Source organism: Rhopalosiphum maidis, chromosome 3, assembly GCF_003676215.2.
Source record: "Rhopalosiphum maidis isolate BTI-1 chromosome 3, ASM367621v3, whole genome shotgun sequence".
NCBI lineage: Eukaryota > Metazoa > Arthropoda > Insecta > Hemiptera > Aphididae > Rhopalosiphum > Rhopalosiphum maidis.
Genome location: NC_040879.1, coordinates 21299088 through 21311714, shown reverse-complemented (window position 1 = coordinate 21311714; position 12627 = coordinate 21299088). Strand labels below are relative to the sequence as shown.

The window sequence follows — 12627 nt, the reverse complement described above, 5'->3', positions numbered from 1 at the left end:
TATTCATTGTATCCAAATACTTTTTTAATAAACAATTTTTTTTAATTATAATTTATAAATAAATACCATTACATCTTAAAATTATTATATACACTAATAAATATGTAATATATTATTTCTTTAGTTAAGTAATTTATTTTAAAAATAAACCTAAACCTGCTAAACTAATTAAACATAAATTTTTTAATGAGCTTGTTTATAGTTTCCTTAAAGTTTTCAGAAGAAATTGAAATTGCTAGATCTGATTAACATATATATTTGTTATCTATGCAAAGGTAATTTACATAAGTGATTAAAGAATGATAAATGTCTATGATTATACCTATCTACCTAAATTAATTTCAATTGATTGTAGTTTTTTATTAAACCATAACCAAATAATACATTTTATAATAAAAATATATTAAGTGTATAGTGTGTATATATTATGTATAGAATGGTTTATTTTTTAATAAATAAATAAAAAAATTGCCACCATTATAAATTTGTTGATGAGGGCAATTGCTCACCTCCTAAATGCACCACTGCTTCAAGTTGGATAAGATTACCTCGCTAGTCTGCAGAATGCAAATTTATTGCATGTAATATTTATATCCTTATAAGATGCAATGATACATTTTTTTTGTATACAAAATCAACATTTTATATGTAATGATAAGTGATAACTAAATCAAATCAATTGTTTACTAACTGAATGACTAGATTTCCTAAAATCTGTATTCAATTATAGGATAAATATTGAATATGTGAAACTTTTTAATCACCTATAATTGTTTAAATAATTTAAAAACTAAGTGCTTATAATATACTTAGTGTACATTTTGGTGGTATGTATATGATTTTACTAAATATGATTTAAGAAACACCAAATGTTTGTGTAAAAAAATTATAGTCATTCATAAAATTAAATTAAATACATTACATTTTGATTTATTAATATAATTTTTACTGCAATTTTAAAATTTCTAAGAAAAATATGTTCTAAATCTCAACTATTTATTATATTCAAATAGGTACGTTATTTACCTTTTTTTAACCATAATTTATAAATGCATTGTATAAATCAATTATTTTTGATTTAATTACATTTACTTTATCATCTAATTTATTTAATTAATATGATATACCTATTACTTATAGGTATTGTGTTGATATTTGTTAAATATTTCATCAGTGTCATTTAATATAATATCTGAAATATTAATTAAAATAAAATATGGTTCTTTAACTTTTTTACTTTCATATTCCTCTGCGCTATTATTAGGTTAAGTGGACTTCCTGTTCATTTTATAGTTCAGCTGTTCATTATTTATTATAAAGTGGCCAAAAACAAATATTGTAATCTTTACATGGTACTGATTCTACGCTGTTTTTTTTTCATTAATTTAACTACATACCAACCACTAACCAGGTATAATCATAAAATATTTAAAATAAGTAGGTATGTACAATCTATACAACAGTTAACAAGAAATTTATAAAATATTTCTAATAGATGGTTAATTTTATTAAATAATTTAAATATACAACAAAGGGAATACTAAATATTATTATATCTTTTATTATTTAATGATTATATTATTTATATTATTAATTTAGTTAAAACTTCAATAACATATCAAAATTCATTATTTTGGTTCAATTTGGACACAAAATACATCCCAAGGATGAAAAGTTTGGTTATTTAAAAAGTATGTTACATTTAGAGTTTTTTCCCAATAACAATGGTTAATTTAGATTGAGATTCTTAACCATAACTGAAGATTTCTTTGATTGTATTGCATTTTAATTTGAACAACAATTATTAAATGATATGGTGTCAATTGGTAAATATATATATAAACGAGCTAAATCTATAGAATTATATTTAGGTGGCCATAGAAGTAGAATTTTTCACAAAAAAAAAAAAAATCATTAAATTGTCAAATAATTAATTACTTTTATACTCTTACATTTTTAACATTTTTACCTTGAATAAATTAACAATAATATAAAAACAAAATACAAAACTTAGGTACACATAATAAATATATAGTATTATGAAAATATATAGGATCAAAATTTACGTTACATTAATTGAAAATAATTTATTACACTTTTTTTATAAATGTTCATTGATACCTTCATTAGCTCTATTGTTTGCGAAATTATAACACAGTTTTAGGCATTCTGAACATTTTCTAATGTTAATGGTGACAATAGTGTGATCAAAATATATTTATGCTTTTTCCATACATCATACTTCACTAATCGACAATACCTACCTTAGAATTTAGAGTTAAAATTAAATGTTTAATATCAGTGACGGTAATGACGCAATCTAATATTTTTATTACATATATATTTTTTTAATTTACTTACTACTAATATTATTTTTTTAACTGCAATGTTAAAGTATATTGTTTTATCGTCGAGATATAAAGGGTAATACAGGACTTTTGGGATAGATAATTAGAATTTATGATACCAATGAACAAATGTATTTAGGTATATTTTTGTTATAATTATACCTATAAATATTTATACATATATTAATGACATTTATGAACTGAAATAACTTTACTAGAATATTTTGTTTTGATTTTGATAAAATATATAATAATATTATATGTATAGGTAATAGATAACTATTACCATATTTATTTTTGTAATTATACATGCATATTCCAATCGGCACCGTAACTATTAACTAGTGTCAAAGACCCAGGTGCAAACAAATGTAGGTATATGGGCCCCTCTTTCTTGAGATATATAAAAAAGTCAGACTGACTTCATACTATGGGAATCTTTTACTCCTTAGATAGGATAGTATTTGTGGATGTAAAGTAATCGTTGCGATTACTTTTAATCCTTTAAATCTATTTTTTATAATAATCAACAATCTATTTATGTCATTCTAGATTAAGTATTTTTCCCAATATTTAGATAAATAATTTCAAGTAAAACGGACCAGACTTTTACATTTTGTTATATGAACTTAAATACAAGTTAAGAATTAGGGCTGGGGACTTCATACCCTAAAAGACTTTAAAATATGCATGCATTTATGGATTTACGCCCTAAAGAATCTCTAAATATGCTATTAAAATATGCATTTAAAAAAAGTATATTTGTAATAAATAATAATAATATTTGTAGATATGATGCATAAATAGATAAATTTGATTAATTATCTGAGATAATTATTTTCCTTTTTTTCAGATTTGTTTTCATTTTACATCGAGTTTTAATCTAAAATAAAAATTTTTTAAATCTTTTTAAAAAACAACTTAAATTGAATACATTTGTATATTTTTAATATAGTACTAATTACCTTAAAAATTGAACTATTAGATATTTTCTTAAGTTGGGAATTAAAAACTTACTCGCTTGTATAAATAATTGTGAAATACGCAATGAAAAATGGTCAAATACACACTTATAAATGAAAAATGGTCGAATATGTAAAATATGCAACTATAAATTTTAAACATAAACTCGTATTGCTATGTAACAAATTTCTATATTACTTAGCTATAATGTTTAAATTATTATTTAAAAACATGCAGACTCCTAAAAGTCCTGATAATATCTGAGCCCTGATAATAATACAATAATTATGAATCAAATAAAATTAAATAAAAAAAAAAAAAAAATTGACGGCTATCTGCTAGGGCCCTTCGACGCTGCAGGCCCCAGTTCTATGCACCGCCTGCACCTATGATTTTTACGGCACTGAATTTCCAATAGAAACCAAGGTATTACACTAAATACTGTGAATTTACACGCCGTCTTATATATACTATGTTAATATAATACGGTTATTGATCAAATCTAAAAAACAGAATAAATATCACACTATAATACTATATTCATATTTCATGTTCAATAAAACAATGTTAGTTTTTTGGTAAGTCATTTTAATTTATCACATTATATTATGTGTTAAACGTTAAACAGTAATTAGTAAGTAATATACATATCGTAGTCTATGGCCAGTACCACAACCATTGGATGTGCAAGTGCGAGGTGTGCAATGCATACGGGGCTCCAGCCTCTAAGGGGCCTTTACAACCAAAATTGAAAATTAATTGTCTGTTTCGATATTTTTTATTTTTTATTTTTACTTTTTTTGTACAACAAATATTTATTGATTTTATGCTTTTCCTTTTAAATTAAATTGATTATAGGCATAATTATTAAATAAAGGATAAATAGTATGCAATTGCTAAGTATCACAATAATATTAAGCATTTTATAATGTCTATTAATAAATCGGTTTTATACGGGTATCGATAATCGATCATATTAGTATTTCGTTATTTTATAGAAACTCAACGAGCCACGAGCGCAGTAAGTCGTTGCGATAATAGTTATTTATATATTATATTTGGTAAAATCGACGGTCGTCATATTATTAGGTACTAATATTTGGAAAATAAAAACCACAATCGTATCTTATCTGATGAAATGAGAAACGTGTAGTTATAGCAATCTGCGTATAATCCCGAAAGTATTATTTATTATGTTAAAGTATTAACCATAAATAAATAAATAAATCGATTATAACTCAACATTTTGTATATTATTAAATACGTTTTTTACTTTATTTTATTTTTTGTTGGTTCACTTAATATGAAATGTTATTTTTTATTTTTATTTTCAATAAAGCGTGAAGAGGGTCTATACGTGACTGCGTCTCAGTTATTAATCGATAATTTTCATTTTTACAAGTTGCCTAACTGAAATCCACGCATGTCTCCGGTTTCACGTACAAAATATAGTTAATATAAAACAATTTGATTTGCGATACAACATCAACACAATATTATACAAAACATATTTTCGAATTCTGAAAACCAATTGTCAATCTTCACAGCACAGGATCATACCTTTTAAAATACCAATATGTATGGAATTTACTGCCCGACATTATGACGCCGATGTTATTGTTATTCGTTTATAACAATAATAAATGCATCGAACTACAAAATCAATATTTACAAAGATTTACACTATTAGCTGTAATGTTTTATATATTATGAACAAATATAACATACCTATGTACCTACTACTAATGTTTGGAATAGAAAAAAATCAATTTTGAAATTCTGTATTGTATACTTATTATACTGCGTTGTACTTAAACACTTATAAAGTTATAACACTTATAATCACCAATAGCGCGTGTACACATTATGTAACATGTAGGCAGGTACAATACCTGAGGTATTTAAATATTTTAATGTTGTTTTATTTATCTTTTTATTTAAACATTTATCCGAATTTTTAATTTTTTTTAAATATATTTTCATAGTTATGCTTCTCATATGCTTGATATTTTTGTTACTATTTTAACTAGGTATACCAGCGTTTCTCAAACTGAGGGTCACAAGTCGATTTTTTTAATTATATATTTATAGGTTCTAAGATATAAATTTTATTTTATACTGTACAAGCATAAACTATATAAATTCTAAGTTGCTATTATCAACCATAGCAAGAAACAAGCATACACTTCGCATATACACCTCATTAATAAAAATACATTTGTAAAATCACATTCGTTATAAACCCATAAACTTAATAGTATAAAGTAATAAAATTGTATTATTTTTTTATGACTACTAGTTGATACTGTAAAAGTGGAACCATGTGGGTCGCTTCGATTTCCAGAGTAAATTTGGATCGTAGTCTTAAAACGATTGAGAACCACTGAAGTAGACAGTAGACAGATTAATAATTAGTGATTACCCATAAGGCCATAAATACATTCCATTAGTGTTTGGGGAGCGGATGAACTTCAGAAGTGCTAATCTGTGTTTGTGATGTCATTTATATAATATGCTGCCGGTAGAGGGATCAGTCGAGGTAGTTTATATAAAATAGCTCTCGGAAGATGTCTCGCCATCATTGTGTTGACTTCTTTTAGTTCACTCGTCCATATACGTCTTTCTCGACACCCGCTCTAGATATTTTTATTTTGTTTTAACGGTTTGTCCCGATTTTTTCGTACACCACCATGAGATTGATAGTAGTACAGTTATTAGCATTACTGATAATTCCGTTGATGTTTGAAGTGGCTGTGAACTCGATCCTTGACGAGGAGGTGATGGAAGGTATGATCTTATATGAAGTTTCTCGTTTCGTAATTTATTAGAATTTATTGCTATTATTATTCGTCTTATTACTATTGATAATTTATTATAAATGAAAAGATATTGTTACATTTTACACTCATTATAATTGTTATTATTATAATGATTTTGCTTTTAAATTAATTTATTTCTATTACAACTGTGATCTTTACAATTAGTTTTATTAAATAGTTTACATATTGTAATAAAAGTTAATAATAATAGTAATATTACAGAGGAATAACTTAAGCATTATTTTAAACTATGTGATTGGATCCTTGATTCTTAATTATTTTTCAGTTAATATTTAAATATTATTTTGTATTAATAAATTATAAAAAATTTACCTAATTTAATTTATAAAGGCAAATTATATTTGTCACTCATGTTAACAATTTAAATAAATATATGTTTTAAAAAACAAAATAAAATAGACCAAATATTAAATATTTAAATTTCTGCAACAGTCTTCCACAGGCTCGTGTAAAGTAAGTTCTATTAATAGAACCCAGTCTATATAATAATTGGGAAATAAAGTAAAATTATTTAAATTTTATGAACATATTTTTCTTTTTAACATTTTTTTGTATTCAAATAATAATGTGAATAGTTTTTTATTTTTAGTAATTAATTTATAAATTAATCAAAATTATAAATAATATGATAACTGACATTATAGTAGAATATACGTTACCCTAATGTCGTCCAAAGTTCTCACACCAAAGACCAAACCTTGTGTAAGAAATATTTTTCCTTAATTTATTGTTACGAATAAAAAAAATATAAGACAGTAAGGAGAGAGCCAAAATATATTTAATAAAATATATTTTTTCTGGCATAATAATAATCGTTAAGCGTCATAATTTATTTTATAACTTATTCGAAAAATAATATTTATAAATAGTTTAAACCATTAGGCAGTGTACACTGTACCGTCTACATTGTAATTATTTAATATTACTTAATTTATTTTTACGATAATGAATTTAATTTTTAGGAAGAGTAAAAACATTAATAAGTATAAGTACAATAACAATAGTTATAAATAATAATACATTATTAGAAATAATGGAACGCCAATACGCGTTCCTAAGTTTTTATATTTTAACCACGGCCTGAGATTAAATGATTGCGTGTCAGCATTTCTGGTGGAAAAAAACTTGCTTATGAAAATTTAGTGTCCCTTAACGCGATATATCGATAATATTGATAATCGGATAGAATAGTACTTTAATAGTGCTTGACTTTGAATGTGCACTACGATTTATTATTATTTATTATTATTTCATATTTTTTTTTTTTGTGCTATTTTAGCATAAAACAACATATAGGTACCTACATCATCCTTATCCAATATTTATTATTCTATGCCTAAATAAACTCATGATTTTTTAATTATCGATTTTTACACTCGTTGATATTTCAATATTACACAAAATTATTATTTTTACAAATTTGTAATCGCTCAATTATCCAACAAATTTCAATCTACATAGTACAGTTGTCGAGCTTATTATTTTGGTGTTAGTTGTACCCAACTTGTATTTACTATTTAATAAGTGCCCAATTAAATTTAATAAGAATTAATTTGTTAGATTCACTTAAAAGTATGTCTTATGTATGAACAATGGAAATGGTATATGTTAACTATACAAAACAATTCAGTGGCGACTCGTGCCTTAGGTGCGATGGTGCGACCGCACGCCTTGAGTACATTTTAAAATAAAATTATATTCTCAATAATAATATTTCTTATAGTAACTAAATACGAATTTTGATGGTCTAAATTTCTTTCACACGCGTTATAATATCATCGTTAATATCGCGTTATGTTTATATTGAGACGGGCCGCAGTGGCAGCGGCAGCGACGGAACTTTAATAGTATATTAATTAATATTATTTTAGTGCGATAATATTCTCATGGCACATTTTCGACGGCGAACTTACGAGCATAAGCGCAATTTGTGGACGTCAATGACGGGGGTTCCGGCGGAGCGACGGGACTATACTATAGTGCGTGATAATATAATTCTCATCGTACGTTTACGGCGACGACCTGAGATTTTGTATTTACAGCGCGACGAGTTCGATATTCACGTCTAATAATAGTTAGGTAAAGAAATTCCGACCGACAGCAATGATTGTGAAGTACTTGTTATCCATATCACTATATCAGCGATATTAGCGAAATTCTTCACATCATATTATTTTGATTATTATTATTCGAGATATTTATGTAATTTACAATTTGATCTTCAAAGTGGATTTTAGTTTGTACGTAGTGCGTGATGGGATCAACAATTTATTTATCGCTCTACCGTATCAAACTACCACGAATAATTGAATAATTGAGAATATGAGATTAGAAATTATAATGTGTAGTGTATACTCGTTTTCGTATAATAATTATTATTTACCTATACTATAGGAGTGATTGTTTATTTTTTAAAACATCTTTTATCAAGTTTTTTTTTTTTTTTTTTAAACAACCCTTACCCACTAAAACGACAAATCTACTAATTTCATCAATGTTTTATGTGTTACAGTTCCCCCGGGTATCCAAGGAAAATGTCCGGGGCAGAGTGGATACTCGCAGTATAATCAAGTTACTGTTATGAAATCGATACGTCACTGGTTAGTGGTTGTGCCTATATTCAATTCAATATTGTTAACAGCAAGAGACAATCATTTAGCTTGTGGCTCAGCAATTTACCACGCACCGGGATACGTTGCCGTGAGCATAGTATGTGTAATAAATTAATATTATTTTTAATTTTAGTACTTAAAATACAGGATTCATCGCTGCTCCTGCGACTCTAAGAAACTATTTCATTTTATAAGCAGTATTACATGTATAATAGATGTGCATCAATTCAATTATTTGTTTTATATTTTTTACTATCTATTTTATATTTGACGTGCACTAAAATTATATCGTCCAAGCAAGACAATTTATCCAAATACTTCCCCGTAAAAAATAATATATTAATATATGATAGTATGTTTTTATATTTAACAACATTTACTATTATCCTTAATCGATTATCTATTATAAAAACAGAAATAATAATAATACAATTTTTTATACATTTATAGAAATTTTAGTTAAAATTGAAATAATTCATTTTAAATTTAAATAAAAAGGGACGAATGTGTAACCAATCTATTGTGTACTTAGTAAGTGTCGTGTAAACTTCATCATTGAATAAGTCACTGTAACGTAGATATGTGTTAAATTTTAATATACTTAATATTAAATTATTGCATTCGAAAAATAATACTGAGCGAAAATGATTAGCCTATAATAATACAAAATATATTTTAAGAAAATATACTTACCTATGTGTAATTTATTTTGCTATTAGAAATTGGATAGATCGTATTAATTTTTGTCAAAAACATTTCACTGATTATATTACTCTACAACGATTTAAATATGATCATGAACCAAATAAAATCTGAACTTCAGATTTAAATAAAAAAATATTGTTTATTGTTTTTCTGTTTCAGTATGAACTGCTTACAAGGAATCTCGTATAAAATGTTTTTAAGTCTTTGTTATAAATAATAAACATTTATAAAGTTTTATCTACAAAGTTATTTGCAAAATTTGAAGTTCAAACTTCAAATGAGAATAATAAATTTGTTTTATCAATCGATCAATCGAATAAAAATATTATCTTGAATGTTTTTAAATAGCTATAATTACAACTTATAAGGAAGCATGTGATACATTTTCAGGTTTTTTGACCTGGTAAAATTTTTCTTATCGATATTCATATAAAGAAACAAAAAATCTATTTTAAACTAGTTTAATTGCAGTAATAATGTGTATTTAGTTTTCAAGTTTTTTTACCAAACAAATAAAATTTAAAAACAAGATTTTTATTGAAATTTGTGGAAAAAATTAACTAAAAAAAGAAATGTTTATAAAAAGTTTAAAAAGACAAAATAATTGTAGAGAAAATTTTATGATGCATAGAAATTTTTAATATAAACATTGTTATTAAACATATAATAAAAGTTTCAAGTATCTACACTTATTCGATATGAATTACAACAAAATAAGATCATTTATTTTGTTAAAAACTGTTTTCGCGTAAATATTTCTATTTTAGATTTTGAGTGGAACAATAAATGTATTTTTATAATTATGTGTTTTTTTTTGTGTGTGTGTATAGGTATATGATAAGTAGTTGCAAAATTCTTTGATAGAAAACTTTAAGGGTAGTTTCTGATAGAAAATTGGAACTAGTTTGTGCTTTTTAAAAATTGATTTGTTTTTTAATGTTACTCAAAAACAAATACCTAATTGAAGATGGCTTAAATTTTCACGAAATGCTCAGTATGTTAGAATTTCTTATACTATATAAGAAAATTATATACTATGTTTAATAACACTATTTCTTCTTAAATGATTTTTTATATTTTATTATGACTCAAAAATGAGTATACACAAATGCTCGAAATATTCACCAATTTACCAAAAGTTTATATAATAATTTTGAAAATATTTTGACATTTTTCAAGTTATTTGTTTTATAGACATTTGAAATTTTCGTTTTATTTCTGAAAATTACAATTAAAAATGTTTTGCAAAATCCTTAAAAATTGAATTCGAAATTACAAATAATTTTTCCTAATAAGTTGTATAAACATTTTTAAAACACCTATACACAATTAATTTTTGTAAACATTTGAAGTTCAAGTTTGAACGTAACTACATATTTAAATTTTAAACCATATTTATTATTTTGTTATAATTTAAAAACATTGACACTCAACGTGGAGACTCATTCATCACTAAGTATTATAATGTATAACAATATTATTTATAAGAATAACATATCATACCACATTCATCAAGCTTGTGTATTTGTTCTGTTGATTGCATAGACTATACAGATATGGAACTTTACCATTTTAACTGTGTGTTAAAACCACTTTCGCCAGTCAGATGACACCGTCAAGGGACGTGTTTACGTAAGGCTATACGGCCCAGCCACCAAAACTATTGGCAAAATAAATGTCAAATGTGCCGTAAGTATCTAATGTACTTATATTATTACGCCAACAATTGATTTTACCCGCTGGTTGATCTGAAAAAATATTTTAATTTGTTATTAAATTAACTTCAGATCAGTCATTCCATTTTTTCAATTTCGTGGAATCTATTTAAACATGTTTTCAAATGTATTACTACATTACTATTACTATAATACCTAGAATACTTACTCTATCTCAAAAAGAATGACCTCAGGCCACGAGCTTCAGTGCAAAGTGATGACCAATGGTTGTAGTTTACCCGCATCAAGTGTCTCACTGTCGGGAGTGTTTATTTTTAATTCTAACAACCACCCCGCAAGCATTTTGTTAAGATTAACGTGATAAAGTAATTTTACGTCCGTGGTTGCTTCCTGAAAATTAATCTGATAACAAAAACTTTATTTATTGGTATGATCTGCTCGAACAGGTATAAAATGAATCGCCAGTTAGCTTATTTAATAATTTATTTGTGTATATTTATATTCTTGACGGTAAAATAATCTAAACATATTTACAAATAATAAATGATATTAGTAATTTTGTATTTTGAAATTAGTATTTTTATTATTAATGTAGTATTTAACTTTAAATTATATATTTATATATAATATTGCATGCTGTGGCCCGTCAAGAAATTTGATTTCAATTATTATTGTAATTCATAAATTGTTTTAACTGTATTTATTCATATCAGCACTCTATAGCTATTCACTGCATGTTTTATGTTTCGTGATTATTTTCATTTTTTTCTTAGACGTTTTATGTAATTTGTATAATAATACATTTCAAAATGTGTGAAGTTATTGAAAACATATGAACAAAACTTGTTCTAATTTTGAGCTGACTACTGAATATTAGCCTCTTCGACCCGGGATATGTGCTTTTTTCTAATTTGAGTTTTCTCTAGCAATATTATTATATTAATTAATTTTGTTTTCGTTTCTCTCGCTCTCTTATACCACAGATGTTCGAGAATGTAAAAGGAAATTCGACAATGTTTCGTATAGCAATAAGTGGCAACGTCAAATGTAATGGCTTATCAGAGATGCTATTATACCCAAAACCGATGATGTCCGAATTAAACAACGGGTCAATTTTGATGAGGTTAAATAGGTATCATTATTATAAGTATCGCATATAACACTTAATATAAATTAAATAACAATGTATATACATATTCAATATATTTTTGCATTACTGTGAATAAAATAAAATAAAATAATTATTAATTTCCTCAAAATATTGATTTTATTTACTTAAATATATTATTAACATATTGTATTATATATTATATTTTAATTTTTAACCTTTTAGTTTTAAAGCAATGGCCTTAAAATAGTGTAGTAAAATTTTACCAAATTAAAGGAACTTTCAAAAATAAATATTTTTAATATTAACTTTATTAGAACATTATACATGTATTAACTTCTGATAAATGTTGGTGTCTTTGACGTTTATCTTTGG

The 12627-nt window shown here is 25.1% G+C and overlaps 1 protein-coding gene across 1 annotated transcript; it reads left to right on the top strand.

The window, feature by feature from the left end:
- Window positions 1-5935: 5935 nt before the first annotated feature.
- LOC113556997 lies at window positions 5936-11629 on the top strand. The gene is made up of 3 exons (XM_026962256.1): window positions 5936-6098; window positions 8664-8860; window positions 11014-11629. Exons 1-3 carry the CDS (start codon window positions 6002-6004, stop codon window positions 11053-11055), a joined length of 336 nt encoding a protein of 111 aa, XP_026818057.1. The 5' UTR covers window positions 5936-6001; the 3' UTR covers window positions 11056-11629.
- Window positions 11630-12627: the final 998 nt, after the last annotated feature.

What these genes read in the sequence shown, in the direction of transcription:
- LOC113556997 (XM_026962256.1), top strand. Translation starts at nt 6,002, where the DNA reads ATGAGATTGATAGTAGTACAGTTATTAGCATTACTGATAATTCCGTTG. An exon ending in TGACGAGGAGGTGATGGAAG is followed by an intron (nt 6,099 to 8,663) that starts GTATGATCTTAT and finishes TATGTGTTACAG; the next exon opens with TTCCCCCGGGTATCCAAGGA. An exon ending in GATACGTTGCCGTGAGCATA is followed by an intron (nt 8,861 to 11,013) that starts GTATGTGTAATA and finishes TTGATTGCATAG; the next exon opens with ACTATACAGATATGGAACTT.